The following is an 11,681-nucleotide window of genomic DNA, read 5'->3' as shown; positions in this document are numbered from 1 at the left end:
AACAGAAGGTTGAATATGGGATGATCTCACTCCCAGGCAGAAGTTGAAAAACAAGATCAGAATAGAAAACACAAATAGAACCAGAACTGGAGTTGGCATATTGCACCGAAGTAAGAGACTCTGAGGTGGGTGGGGGGAAGAATGCAGATCCAAAAAGAGTGACAGAGGACCTAGTGGAGGTTGCATTGTTATATGGAAATCTGGGAAATGTTATGCATGTACAAACTATTATATTTACTGTCAAATGTAAAACATTAATTCCCCAATAAAGAAATTTTAAAAAAGAATTTACAAAAATATATAAACCACTCATAAATCAATATAATCATATCCATTTCTAATATGTCACTGTAATTTTCCTATGTATGCATACACCTCCCAGAGATAACCACCATAATTCTTATGTCTTAGAAACAGTTTTTTTTTTGTGTGTGTGTGTGTGTGTGTGTGTGTGTATGTGTTTCAAGTTCATGTGAATCAGATCTCTAAATTTCACATACTAGTGAAACCATCTGGTAGTTGTCTTTCATCTCCTTACTTATATTACTGAGCATAATCACCCCCAGTTCTATCCATTTTGTTCCAAAGGACAAATACTGTATTTTTGAATACAGAGTAGTATTCCATGGAATATGACAGATGTTGGAGAGGTTGTGGAGAAAAGGAACTCTGCTACACTGTTAGTAGAAAGCCTAGCCAGTCCGTTTGTAAGACTGTTTGAAGAGTCCTTAAACAAATAAAAATAGAATTACCTTATGATCCAACAATTCCACTCTTAGGAATTTATCCAAAATACAATGTAAACACTAATTAGAAGGGATGACTGCACTTCCAAGTTCAATCAATATTTATTGACAATTTTATGACTTTTACTGAAGGCTGAATAAGTTGAAAGGTAGATGAAACTTGTTGTAGACTTTCTATGGGTCAAGTGTCATTCTGAATTCCTAAAGCCTATTTTAACTTCTTTTTGTAATTTATTTAATTTGGATGGAGACAGTGAAGTTGAGATGGAAGGGGAAGGTAGAGGGAAAGAGAGAAAGAGACATCTGCAGCACCCCTCCTCAGCTCATGAAGCCTCCCCATTGCACCTGGGGATTGGGTGCTCCCTGCATATGTGCGCTCTACCAGATGTGCCACCACCTGGTCCCCTAAAAGTTAATTCTGTTTTTATTTTGTCATTATACTCTTGCTCCAGACGAGGAAACTGAAGCTCACAATATGTACCTCACAAGTGATATAGGCAGCACAGTCTCCTGTCTACCACTAACAGGTCTCTGTGGTCAAATAGTAGTGTTTTTTTTTTTTAATCCTTTCCCCAAATGAAATACTAGTATAATTAGAATAGCTTCTCTTTTAAAGCATTCATCGCATGCCAAAGTCTATGCTCAACAATGTACAGATACTAGTTCATTTAACTGGAGGAGTTCCTTGTCTTTGTCTTTTTCAATAATAGAGATGCAAATTTGGGGAGGGCCAGCTCAGATGACAGAGAAGGACGCTTCCATACCTGTGACTCCTTGTTTGATCTCCAGGATGTGTGTACCAAGGTAGCACTCTGGCATCTCTCTTAAATTTCAGAGGAAATAATTTTTTTTAAAAAAAAGGACGTTTCTTAAAGAAATATAAGAAATATAGAAATATTAAGACTAAAGCTTAAAAAAAAAAACTACATTTCAAAAATCTCACTCCTGTACAGTTTCTTTTATTTTCACAACCTGCTGCTTAACTGTCTGTGATCTTTGAAGCCCAGGACCAGGTTGCAAATGAAATGGAGGCTGAGGGTGGGACGACTGATGGGGGAGTTCTGGATACCGGGAGGGGAAAGCAGGATGATTGAATTCTTGAAAGAAGTACAAAAGTTCAGTAGCCCTGGGCGGGGGAAATGCAGTCTCTCCCTAGCAATCAGAGAAAAGCAAACAGTATTTTCCCTTCGCGATACGCAACAACGAAATGACTGACTTGACCAAATGTATGAAGCGGGAGGGGGTGTAGGCAGAGGGCGGGCTCACTTCTGCCGCGCTTTTGGTGGGAGTGGAAATTGGGGGCGCGAGCTCACTGGTGACGTCGACCTCACGTGACTAGGAGTCGACGTGTGCAGAAGTGCTGCTAGTCTGGTCCTTGTTCCCTTTTGGGTACCAGCTTACTTCAGCAGCCGCAGAGGCAGTTCCTGGGGCCAGGGGAAGGAGGAAACAACTTGCTGGAGTTTTGCAGGTTAGTGTCAAAATAGGTGCTTCTTGGGGATCTGTCTCTTTTTTGTTTTCTGGTGTGTGTGTGTGTGTGTGTGTGTGTGTGTGTGTGTGTGTGTGTGTGTGTGTTGCTGGTGGTGGGGTGATGTGGGGCAGATATCTGAGGGGGTCCTAGTCAAGTCCATCCCCCTACCTCCCTCCCAGGTCTCTGAAAACGTTGACCCTTGGGCCAGGGGACTAGGATCTCAAGAGGGGCTAAAACGATTAGGATACCTGTGATCCTTAAAAAATAATCACCCTCTGCCACTTTAAATCGTTTTCCCGACATCTACCCACACACACCAGCCCGTACCTCAGTTTTAAAGGTAGTTTGGAAATAATCTGCTTTTCCTACTTCCTGTCTGATGGAAAATTTGGGCTAACTTGCACTGGTGAAGGGGAAGGGGGGGTTCCATATTCAAAATCCTTAAGGAGTAAAAAGGTGAAGGTCGCCCCGCCAAGCGTTCGCCCCACCATCCCCCACCCCTACTCTCACAACTTCTTGCCCTCCTCTCCCATTTCCGTTTGTCCACTGGTCTGCAGATCTGTTCTTCTTAACGTTAAACCAGGCTAGAAAAGGGGAGGAAGAAAGTGATCTGCACAAACAGGTAATAGGAATGTTATAAAGATCCATAGGAGTGGAGGAAGGCTATGACTGGACTGAGGTTGTGGGCCCCACTGTTCCTCCCCCACCTCCATCAAAACCCAGTTTACTCTGTTCTAGAAAGGTCTTGGGTTGCTCCCAGCACAGGAGAAATGGTTCAGGAATGCAGAGAGGTGGCAAGGAGCACCTAGGAAAAGACAGGGGGGGATAGAGGGAAGTAAGAGAGTAGAACTGCAGATTCAGGAAAACCCTGATTGATGACTAAGTGCTTCAGGATATCTGATCTTATCTCTGAATCAAAAAAATACACCTGACACCTCTGTCCAGAGTACTGGTCCACTCACTAAGCCTTTGGCATACTGTCTACTTGTTTCCTAGAAGTAATTGTACTCAAGGAGGAATAAGCAGCAAAAGGGGAAAGAAGAGAAATAGACACAAGATGAAACCCTGTGAGAAATTTGAAGGAAAACTGGAAAATGAGAGTGAACCAAAGGTTGAGGAAGAGCCAAAACCTGAAGAAAAGCCAGAGGAGAAAGAACCCGAGGAACAGGAGGAGGACGAGGAGGAGGAGGAGGAGGAGGAGGAGGAGGAGGAGGAGGAAACAACAGAAGAAACATTTAGAGAAAGGCTGATTCAGTCTCTTCAGGAATTCAAAGAGGATATCCACAACAGGCATTTAAGCAATGATGATATGTTTACAGAAGTGAATGAAATGGATGAGATAAGGAGAGTAAGAAACAAACTGATAGTGATGCGTTGGAAGGTTAATCGAAACCATCCTTACCCCTACTTAATGTAGCTTACCTTGGTGTTTTTTCTTCCTTATGCTAACGTTGTTATATAGCTTTCTTTTGATTTGCTTTCCCTGATATGCATTTGTCCATCTTCCTACTTTAAAATTGTTGCAAATAGTGGCTTTAATGCATCTCTTGTTGTATACTCATTATGTCTTCATTTTCGGACTGATCTACAAGTATTTACCTCTTAATATGACAGATTTACTCATTTGTACAGGATATAAAAAATGAAAATAAGGTTACTATGTCATATTTTAATCATATTTTTGAAAAATAAATACATTTGTATATTACAAGTATTCATAAAAATCATGTGATGTTTGACATGCAAAAGGTACAGATAGTGGTAGGCTTGTGAGTGATTTTTTTATTCTGCTTATTTGTGTTTCCCTAGTTTCTAGAATGTACACGCATTATGGTTAAAATAATAAAATTTTTATAGCAAAAAATAACCATCTAGACTTATCAGTTTGTTTCTACAGGCACTAGGGCACTTAATATTTGTTGGCAAATGTGAACACCAGTGTACCACCAGGCCACTTAAGGATATTTCCTGGCATGTTTTCCAGTTATAAAATAGAGACAGTGATCTGTGGGATCTTGAGAGAGTCAAATAAGGTAATGACTGTTTATGTGACAGTTTTTCCCCATTGGCCCTGGAAGGACCCTAGCTAAAGGAACTTTTTTCAGCTCTGTGGGAGAATAAAGTTAGTTTCACCTAATCCAGGCACCTGTTAAAGTGGGTGCCACTTTTATGTTCCTCTCCCACTGTGCCTACTTAACCTTTCCTTCTTTCCCTCGGTACTATCATGTAAGATCATCCAGCTCCTGAACTTTAAGTCCCTTACTGCTGCTGAACTGATGGAATTCTCAAATTGTGAAACCAACCTTTTTTCTGCAAATGCCCCAGTGGGCTGAATCACGGGCTGGCTTCTATGGAAGTAAAGAGTCTGCCCACTTCTTCAGTTTATCTGATTATTTAAAAATATATTTTATATATTTTGGGGAAATGCAGAAATTGAGAAGGGAGAGAGAGAGAGAGAGAGAGAGAGAGAGAGAGAAACCCACAGCACTGCCCCACCACTCGTGAAGTTTCCTTCCCGAGGGATCCTTGTGCACTGCAGTATGTGCATTCAACCAGTTGCACTACCATCCAGTTCCTAGGTAGCACACTTGACAACTTTGGGATTTTGATCAAGCTGCCCTGCTTCCCCCCTCCAATTCATGAGAATTAGACTAAGTGGTTTTCTTTGGGTTTGGAGCAGAAGACAAGGCTGGCTAATTGATGTTATGCTCTAGTCAGAGTTAAGTGCTTAAATGTAAAGTTTATAGTTTTATCTCCCTGACTAGTTTATTAGGGTGAGTTGTCTCCTACTCCCAGAGGGCTTGTGACAAATTCACCTCCTATATTACCAAATATCCCTATACTTGTGTACAGTTTTTTTAAAAGTTCATATAAGATTGTGATGACATTCCCAATCTTACCTGGCAGCATAAATGTGCTATTTAAGACTTAGTGTGTGACAGTGGCACACCATGTTGAGTGCACACATGTTACAATGCACAAGGACCCATGTTCAAGTACCCCAGCCCCACCACCATGGGGGAAGTGGTAAAAAGCAGTGCTGCTAGTGTATCTCTTTCTATATGCCTTTCCCTCTGAATTTTTCTGTCTCTATTTAAAAAGATATTGGGTGTCCATATCAACAGTCAAGTCAACATAACTATATATGTGTGTGTGTGTGTGTGTGTGTGTGTACATATGCTTATATTACATACACTTGTGCCAGCTTTATGTTACTCATTTTTCCTCTATGATGCTATTTTTTTTCTTTTTGATGAGGATCTTTCTGTCTCGAGCTCATTTTTTAAGGTAATGGCAGCCTGAGGGATATTAGTCAGGCTGAATTCCAGCTGAAGTGAGATGTCAGCCCAGAGGTTCACTGTGCTGCTATATCTTCAAAGCAAGATGAAGCCATCCCCCAGTCCTGCAAGGAATTGGTAATGGGGCTGGATGTAGAAGGGCTAACTTAAGTCCCACTCCTCCCCAGGTGGTCCAACTGGTTTTGCTGCTGAAGCAAGCACCCTCCTGGCATGATGGACTGAGATTCATGAACAAACATACTTGGGGGATCACAGTTTATCCCACTACTGGTCAAAGCACTAGACTTCTCCCTCCACCCCACCCCCTTTTTTTCACTTCAGAAGGTGGTTGGTGGAAAATTTTTATAGAGAAGAAGAGAAAACCTCGTAATTCACTAATTGAAAAGGCTGGTTGTGAAAGTCTCTTTCTCATTTGTGACTAGTCTGAATATAATCAGATACCTTTAGGTTAGATTAGAGGGCTTGCCGGTAGCTGGAGATGACTTTAGAAACTGCACAAATATGCAAAATGGGAACATCCATGTATTTATTTTGGTGTATATCAAACAATAATTTGTTTAATGCAGATGATGACTGTTGGGATTTAGGGTGGTAAAAAAAAGTTTCCTTTTGCAACCCACAATGACCCTGGGTCCATACTCCCAGACGGATAGAGAATGGGAAAGCTATCAGGGGAGGGGATGGGATATGGAGGTCGGGTGGTGGGAATTGTATAGAGTTGTACCCCTCCTATCCTATGGTTTTGTTAATGTTTCCTTTCTTAAATAAAAAGTTTCTTTTTATAAAAAGTTCATGTTTAAATAACTGAGCCAATTTGAACACAAACATAAAATAAACAGCATGTTTTGTCAATGCTGGGACTTCTCTGCTCTGAGCTGACTTTTTCAGATAGAGACAGAGAGACCGAAGAAAGAGACTACAACACAGATGCTTGCTCCAATGTAATGGAGGCCAGGTTCAAACCTGGGTTGTGCACATGACAGCAGGCAAACTATATGGGTGAGCTACTGTGCCAGCTCAAACCACAGAAGTGTTCATTTTGGGGGGATGTGAAATTTTACCCCCTGAGAACAATATTTCCTTGATTAAACAAAATTTTAAAATAAAGACATAATTTTTATTAATTTAATAATGATCAAGGGAGTCGGGCAGTAGCGCAGCAGGTTAAGCGCAGGTGGCGCAAAGTGCAAGGACCGGAGTAAGGATCCTGGTTCGAGCCCCCGGCACCCCACCTGCAGGGGAGTCGCTTCATAGGCGGTGAAGCAGGTCTGCAGATGCCTGTCTTTTTCTCCCCCTCTCTGTCTTCCCCTCCTTTCTCCATTTCTCTCTATCCTATCCAACAATGATAACAACAATAATAACCACAACAATAAAACAACAAGGGCAACAAAAGGGGGAGGAGGAGGAGGGAGAAGGGCAAAAAAGGAAGAGGAGGAGGAGGAGAAGAAGAAGAAGAAGGGAAACAGAAAGCAAAAAATAAAATTAAGATGAAATAAAATGAAGTGAAGTGAAGTGAAGTGAAGTGAAGTGAAGTGAAGTGAAGTGAAGTGAAGTGAAGTGAAGTGAAGTGAAGTGAAGTGAAATGAAATAGTCAGGGACTCAATAGGTAACTCAACCACAGAATGCACACCTTAGATACATGAGGCTCTGGGCTCAACCCCCTGCACTAAGTGGGAGCACAATAGACAATATCAAGCATGAAAATACATAGAGCAAAGCTTTGCCATCACTCATCAAAAATTCAGTTAAGGAGCTCCAGCAGCACAATCGGTTAGCATGTGATACCTATACAAAAATAGTTAAAATGGGAGGAGGCCATTCAGCTGCACTGTACATCCAAGAGGTATTAGATTTAGCTCCCCTAACTTTGTCCCTCTCCACAGAACTCATATCACATTTTAAAAGAATATTTAATAATGTTTAAAAAGAATATTTAGTAAAAATAAAAACATTTGTTTTTATGTTTATTAAGAATGTGCAGGATTGTCTCTTCTAATAACAATTTTCTCTTTGCAATAAATCTTGTTTTTTTTTTCAGTGATGGTAATGCCAGTGTCTAACAAATGCACAAATTCATTGCTCTTAGACTGATGTTTATACTCTTTTTATTTTAGATTTTAAAAACACAGATAAACGGATGAAGAGACACCACAGCACTGGAACTATAGCTTCTTTCAGTACTGTGGCACTGAATTTGTGTGCCAGAATTTGAACCCAAGCTGTCTGCATCACAAATTACTCACCTACTCAGTTTCTACGTAAAGGTTTTTGTTTTTCTTTCTTTTCTTTTTGCCACCAAAGCTATCGCTAGCACTTGTTGCCTGCAAGAGGAATTCACCACTCTGGGACATTTTTGGCCTTTTTCTCCAGTTTCTTTTTTCACTTGAAATGATGAAGAAAAATTGAGAGGGGAAGGAGAGATAGAGAGAGAGACAGACACCTGTAGCCTACTCTACCAATCATGAAGCTTCCCTCCAGCAGGCAGGGACCAGGGGCCTGACCCCAGGTCCCTACTCATAGTAAGTTGCACACTTTACTGGATACACCACTGCCCAGCCCCTGTGTGCACTGAAGCTTAATGTGAATGGCAAGCCTCTCTCTGACATCACATTGATGTATACATTGAAGTTTAATAGATATCATATCATATTGTAAACTGCAAGCACAGTATTTAAAAAACTTTAAAGTTGTTTTTGTTTGTTTGTTTACTTAAAGTACAAAGAGTTTTAAATAAATCTTGATTAACTGAACACTAAGGAAATCAACTAAGGGATAGAGTAGATAGTGTAATGGTCATGCAAAGAGACTCTCATACCCGAGTCTTAGAAGTCCGACGTTCAGTCCCCTGCACAGAGCTCTGGTGTTTCTCTCTGTGTCTTGCTCTCTCTGCATCTCTCTCAAAAATAAAATAAATAAAATACTTTTTTAAAAAGAAAGAAAATCAGCTGAAACACTGAAGGCAAATTGTCTATGAGGAACATTGAAGTTAAGGTAAATCTAGCCAGCATAACATACAACGTAAAAGTAAGGGGAGCAAAGCAAATGGGTTCCTCAGAATGCCATGCCTAATTGTTTTGGGAACTACCATACTGTTTTCCAAACTGGCTACTTATATTCCTTCTAGCTCTATGTAAAGGTTCCAATTTGCCCATATTCTTGAAAAAGGCCTTTATTTTCTGACTTATTTGTTCTGTTTTAGCAGGATCAAGGTAATACGTGTTCTGGTTTTGATTTTAATTGCCCTAATTAATTCATGTTATTGTTGATAATTTGCTTATCCCCTTTGAAGAAAAGTCTGTTCAAATCCTTTCCCCAGCTTTAAGCTGGGAGATTTGTCTCTATATTATTGAGTTGTACAAGTTTATATATTTCATGAATACACATCCCTTGTTAGATATATGATTTATACATATTTTCTCACACTCCATGAGTTATATTTTCACTTTCCTAATAGTGTATTTTGGTGCTTTAAATATTTTCCACTCTATTGGGTGGCTAATGGTTTACAGTACAGTTGTTGACACACAGGTACAACCTCTCATCGCCCCCATGACAGTTGTTTGCAAGACACTCTCTCCTTCAACCTAAGTCCTTGTCCACCATCACACACCAGGATGTAAGAGCAACTCCATCTCTTTCCCTATGTCTCCAGAGTCCTTTGATTTGGTGCAATACATCCAGCCCGAGTTTCACTTTATTTTTTTCCCTTGCTATTACTGTTTCTTAAGTCCCAACTATGAGTGAGATCATCTTGTATTCATCCTTCTTTTCCTGGTTTATCTCACTTAACATGATACCGTCAATTATTTTTATTTTGAAATTTTTATTAGTATTATTTATTTTCCCTTTTGTTGCCCTTGTTTTGTTGTCGTAGTTATTGTTGTTGCTGTCTTTGTTGTTGGATAGGACAGAGAGAATGGAGAGAGGAGGGGAAGACAGAGAGGGGGAGAGAAAGACAGACCTACCTGCAGACCTGCTTTACCGCCTGTGAATCGACTTCCCCTGCAGGTGGGGGGCCGGGGCCTAGAACCAGGATCCTTACACCAGTCCTTGCACATTGTGCCATGTGCACTTAACCCGCTGTGCTACCTCCCAACTCCCATATACCTTCAATTTCTGTCCAAGATATAGCAAAAGATATGACTCCAACATTTTTGGCAGCTGCATAGTATATATACCACAACTCTCTTAGTCTTGTTGGGCATATGGGTTTCTTCCAAGTGTTGGGCTATTACAAATAGTGTGCTGTTAACATAAGTGCACATAGTTCTCTTCTGATAGGTATTTTTGTTTCTTGAGGATATATCTCCAGGAGAGGAACTCCTGGGTCATAGGATAGGTTCACTTCTAGCATCTTGATGAGTCTCCAGTCTGTTTTCTACAGACTGAACAGGGACTGAGTAAATTTACCTTCCCACCAGCAATGAAGGAGAGATCCTTTTCTCTCACAACCATTTTAGTAGTTGGTATTTCAGTCTTTTTTTAATGTTATCAACTTATCTATAAAATAAAAAAATATTGACATGACCATAGGATAAGAGGGGTACAATGCCACACAATTTCCAAAGTCAGAGGTCTCTATCCCATCCTCTCCCTTGAAATCTTTCCTATTCTTTATCTCTCTGGGAGTATGGACCGAGGATCATTATGGAATGCAGAAGGTGGAAAGTCTGGCTTCTATAATTGCTTCCCCGCTGAACATGGGCAGGTCAATTCATACTCCCAGCTTGTTCCTATCTTTCCCTAGTGGGGAAGGGCTCTGGAAAGGTGGGGTTCCAGGGTACATTGGAGATTTTCTTAGTCTGAAGAAGCCAGATTGGCATGTTGGTAGCATCTGCAACTGGGTGGCTCATGATTACTTCTAGATCCATCCAAGATGGGTTCATTATTCTCAATAGCTTCATAGTATTCCACTGAATGACATGATGCTTTCACCTGTGTAAAGTGATATGTCATTGTTCTTTTTATATTCATTGTCCTAATCATCACTGAGCATTTTTTCATATGTCTGTTGGCCCTTTGTATCTCTACTTTGGAGAAGATTCTGTCCATGTCCTCCCTCCATTTTTAAATGGTTTTTGTATTGTTGTTGAGTTTGGTGAATTCTTTATGTATTTTGGTTATTAGCCTTTTGACTAATATATAGCATGTAAAGATTTTATCCCAGGAGTCTGGGGATTGTGCAGCGGGTTAAGTGCAGGTGGCGGAAAGCACAAGGACCAGCATAAGGATCCCGGTTGGAGCCCCAGCTCCCTATCTGTAGAGGAGTCGCTTCACAAGTGGTGAAGCAGGTCTGCAGGTGTCTATCTTTCTCTTCCCCTCCTCTCTCCATTTCTCTCTGTCCTATCCAACGATGATGACATCAGTAGCAACAACAATAATAATTACAACAATAAAACAACAAGGACAACAAAAGGGAAGAAATAAAAAAACAAAATAAAATATTTTATTCCACTCTGTAGGGAGTCTCTGTTTTGGTCATGGTTTCTTTTGTCATGCAGAAGCTTTTTGGCTTGAAGTAGTCCCATTGGTTTATTTCTGTGGTGCTTGAAATGTTTTAATTTTGATGAAATTCAATGCACATGTTATTTTAGTCATTAGTGTTTTGTTGTCACAATTAAGGATCATTTATATATCAAGGTCATGAGACTTACCTTTATTTTTTTTCTAATAATTTCACCATTTTTGTCCGTGAGCCACTGATCCATTTTTAGTGAATTTTTGGTGTGTGGTATGAGGTTAGGTATTGATTTCTTTAGTTTGCCATTGAACATCCAGTTGCTCTAACATGTGCTTGACTCCTTAGTATATATCCTTAGAAGAGAAATTATTGGATCATAAGGAAGGTCTATTCCTAGCCTTGTGAGGATTTCCAGACTGCTCTCCACAGGAGTTGCACCAGTTTACATTCCCATCTGCAGTGCAGGAGGGATTCCCTGCCCCCACAAACACTCCAGCATTTGTCATTGCTGTTGTTTCTAATGTATGTGACATTACACCTGTGACATTCTCACAGGTGTAAGGTGGTATTTCATTCTTGTCTTTATTTCCATTTCTCTGGCAATCAGTCACTTGGAGCAACTCTTCATATAGCTGTAGGCCTTTTGTATCTCTTCTGTAGCGAATATTCTGTTCATATACTCTCCCCAATTTGGATGGATTCATTTG

The 11,681-nt window shown here is 40.4% G+C and overlaps 1 protein-coding gene across 4 annotated transcripts; it reads left to right on the top strand.

The window, feature by feature from the left end:
• Window positions 1–2,072: 2,072 nt before the first annotated feature.
• TCEAL9 (transcription elongation factor A like 9) lies at window positions 2,073–4,081 on the top strand. Of its 4 annotated transcripts, none has more exons than XM_016194338.2 (2): window positions 2,073–2,214; window positions 3,211–4,081. In XM_016194338.2, exon 2 carries the CDS (start codon window positions 3,272–3,274, stop codon window positions 3,629–3,631), a length of 360 nt encoding a protein of 119 aa, XP_016049824.2. In that variant the 5' UTR covers window positions 2,073–2,214; window positions 3,211–3,271; the 3' UTR covers window positions 3,632–4,081. The 4 variants fall into 4 exon arrangements, with proteins under 4 accessions (XP_016049824.2, XP_060039360.1, XP_060039359.1 ...); XM_060183377.1 differs by having other exon boundaries at window positions 2,075–2,214; window positions 3,214–4,081; XM_060183376.1 differs by lacking the exon at window positions 2,073–2,214 and adding an exon at window positions 2,766–2,836 and having other exon boundaries at window positions 3,214–4,081.
• Window positions 4,082–11,681: the final 7,600 nt, after the last annotated feature.

This window comes from Erinaceus europaeus, chromosome X, assembly GCF_950295315.1.
Source record: "Erinaceus europaeus chromosome X, mEriEur2.1, whole genome shotgun sequence".
Classification (NCBI taxonomy): Eukaryota; Metazoa; Chordata; class Mammalia; order Eulipotyphla; family Erinaceidae; genus Erinaceus; species Erinaceus europaeus.
Note: the sequence above shows the minus strand (reverse complement) of the source record. Positions and strands in the feature narration are given on the sequence as shown.

Coding starts and splice junctions, on each gene's coding strand:
- TCEAL9 (XM_016194338.2), top strand. CDS start 3,272: ATGAAACCCTGTGAGAAATTTGAAGGAAAACTGGAAAATGAGAGTGAA.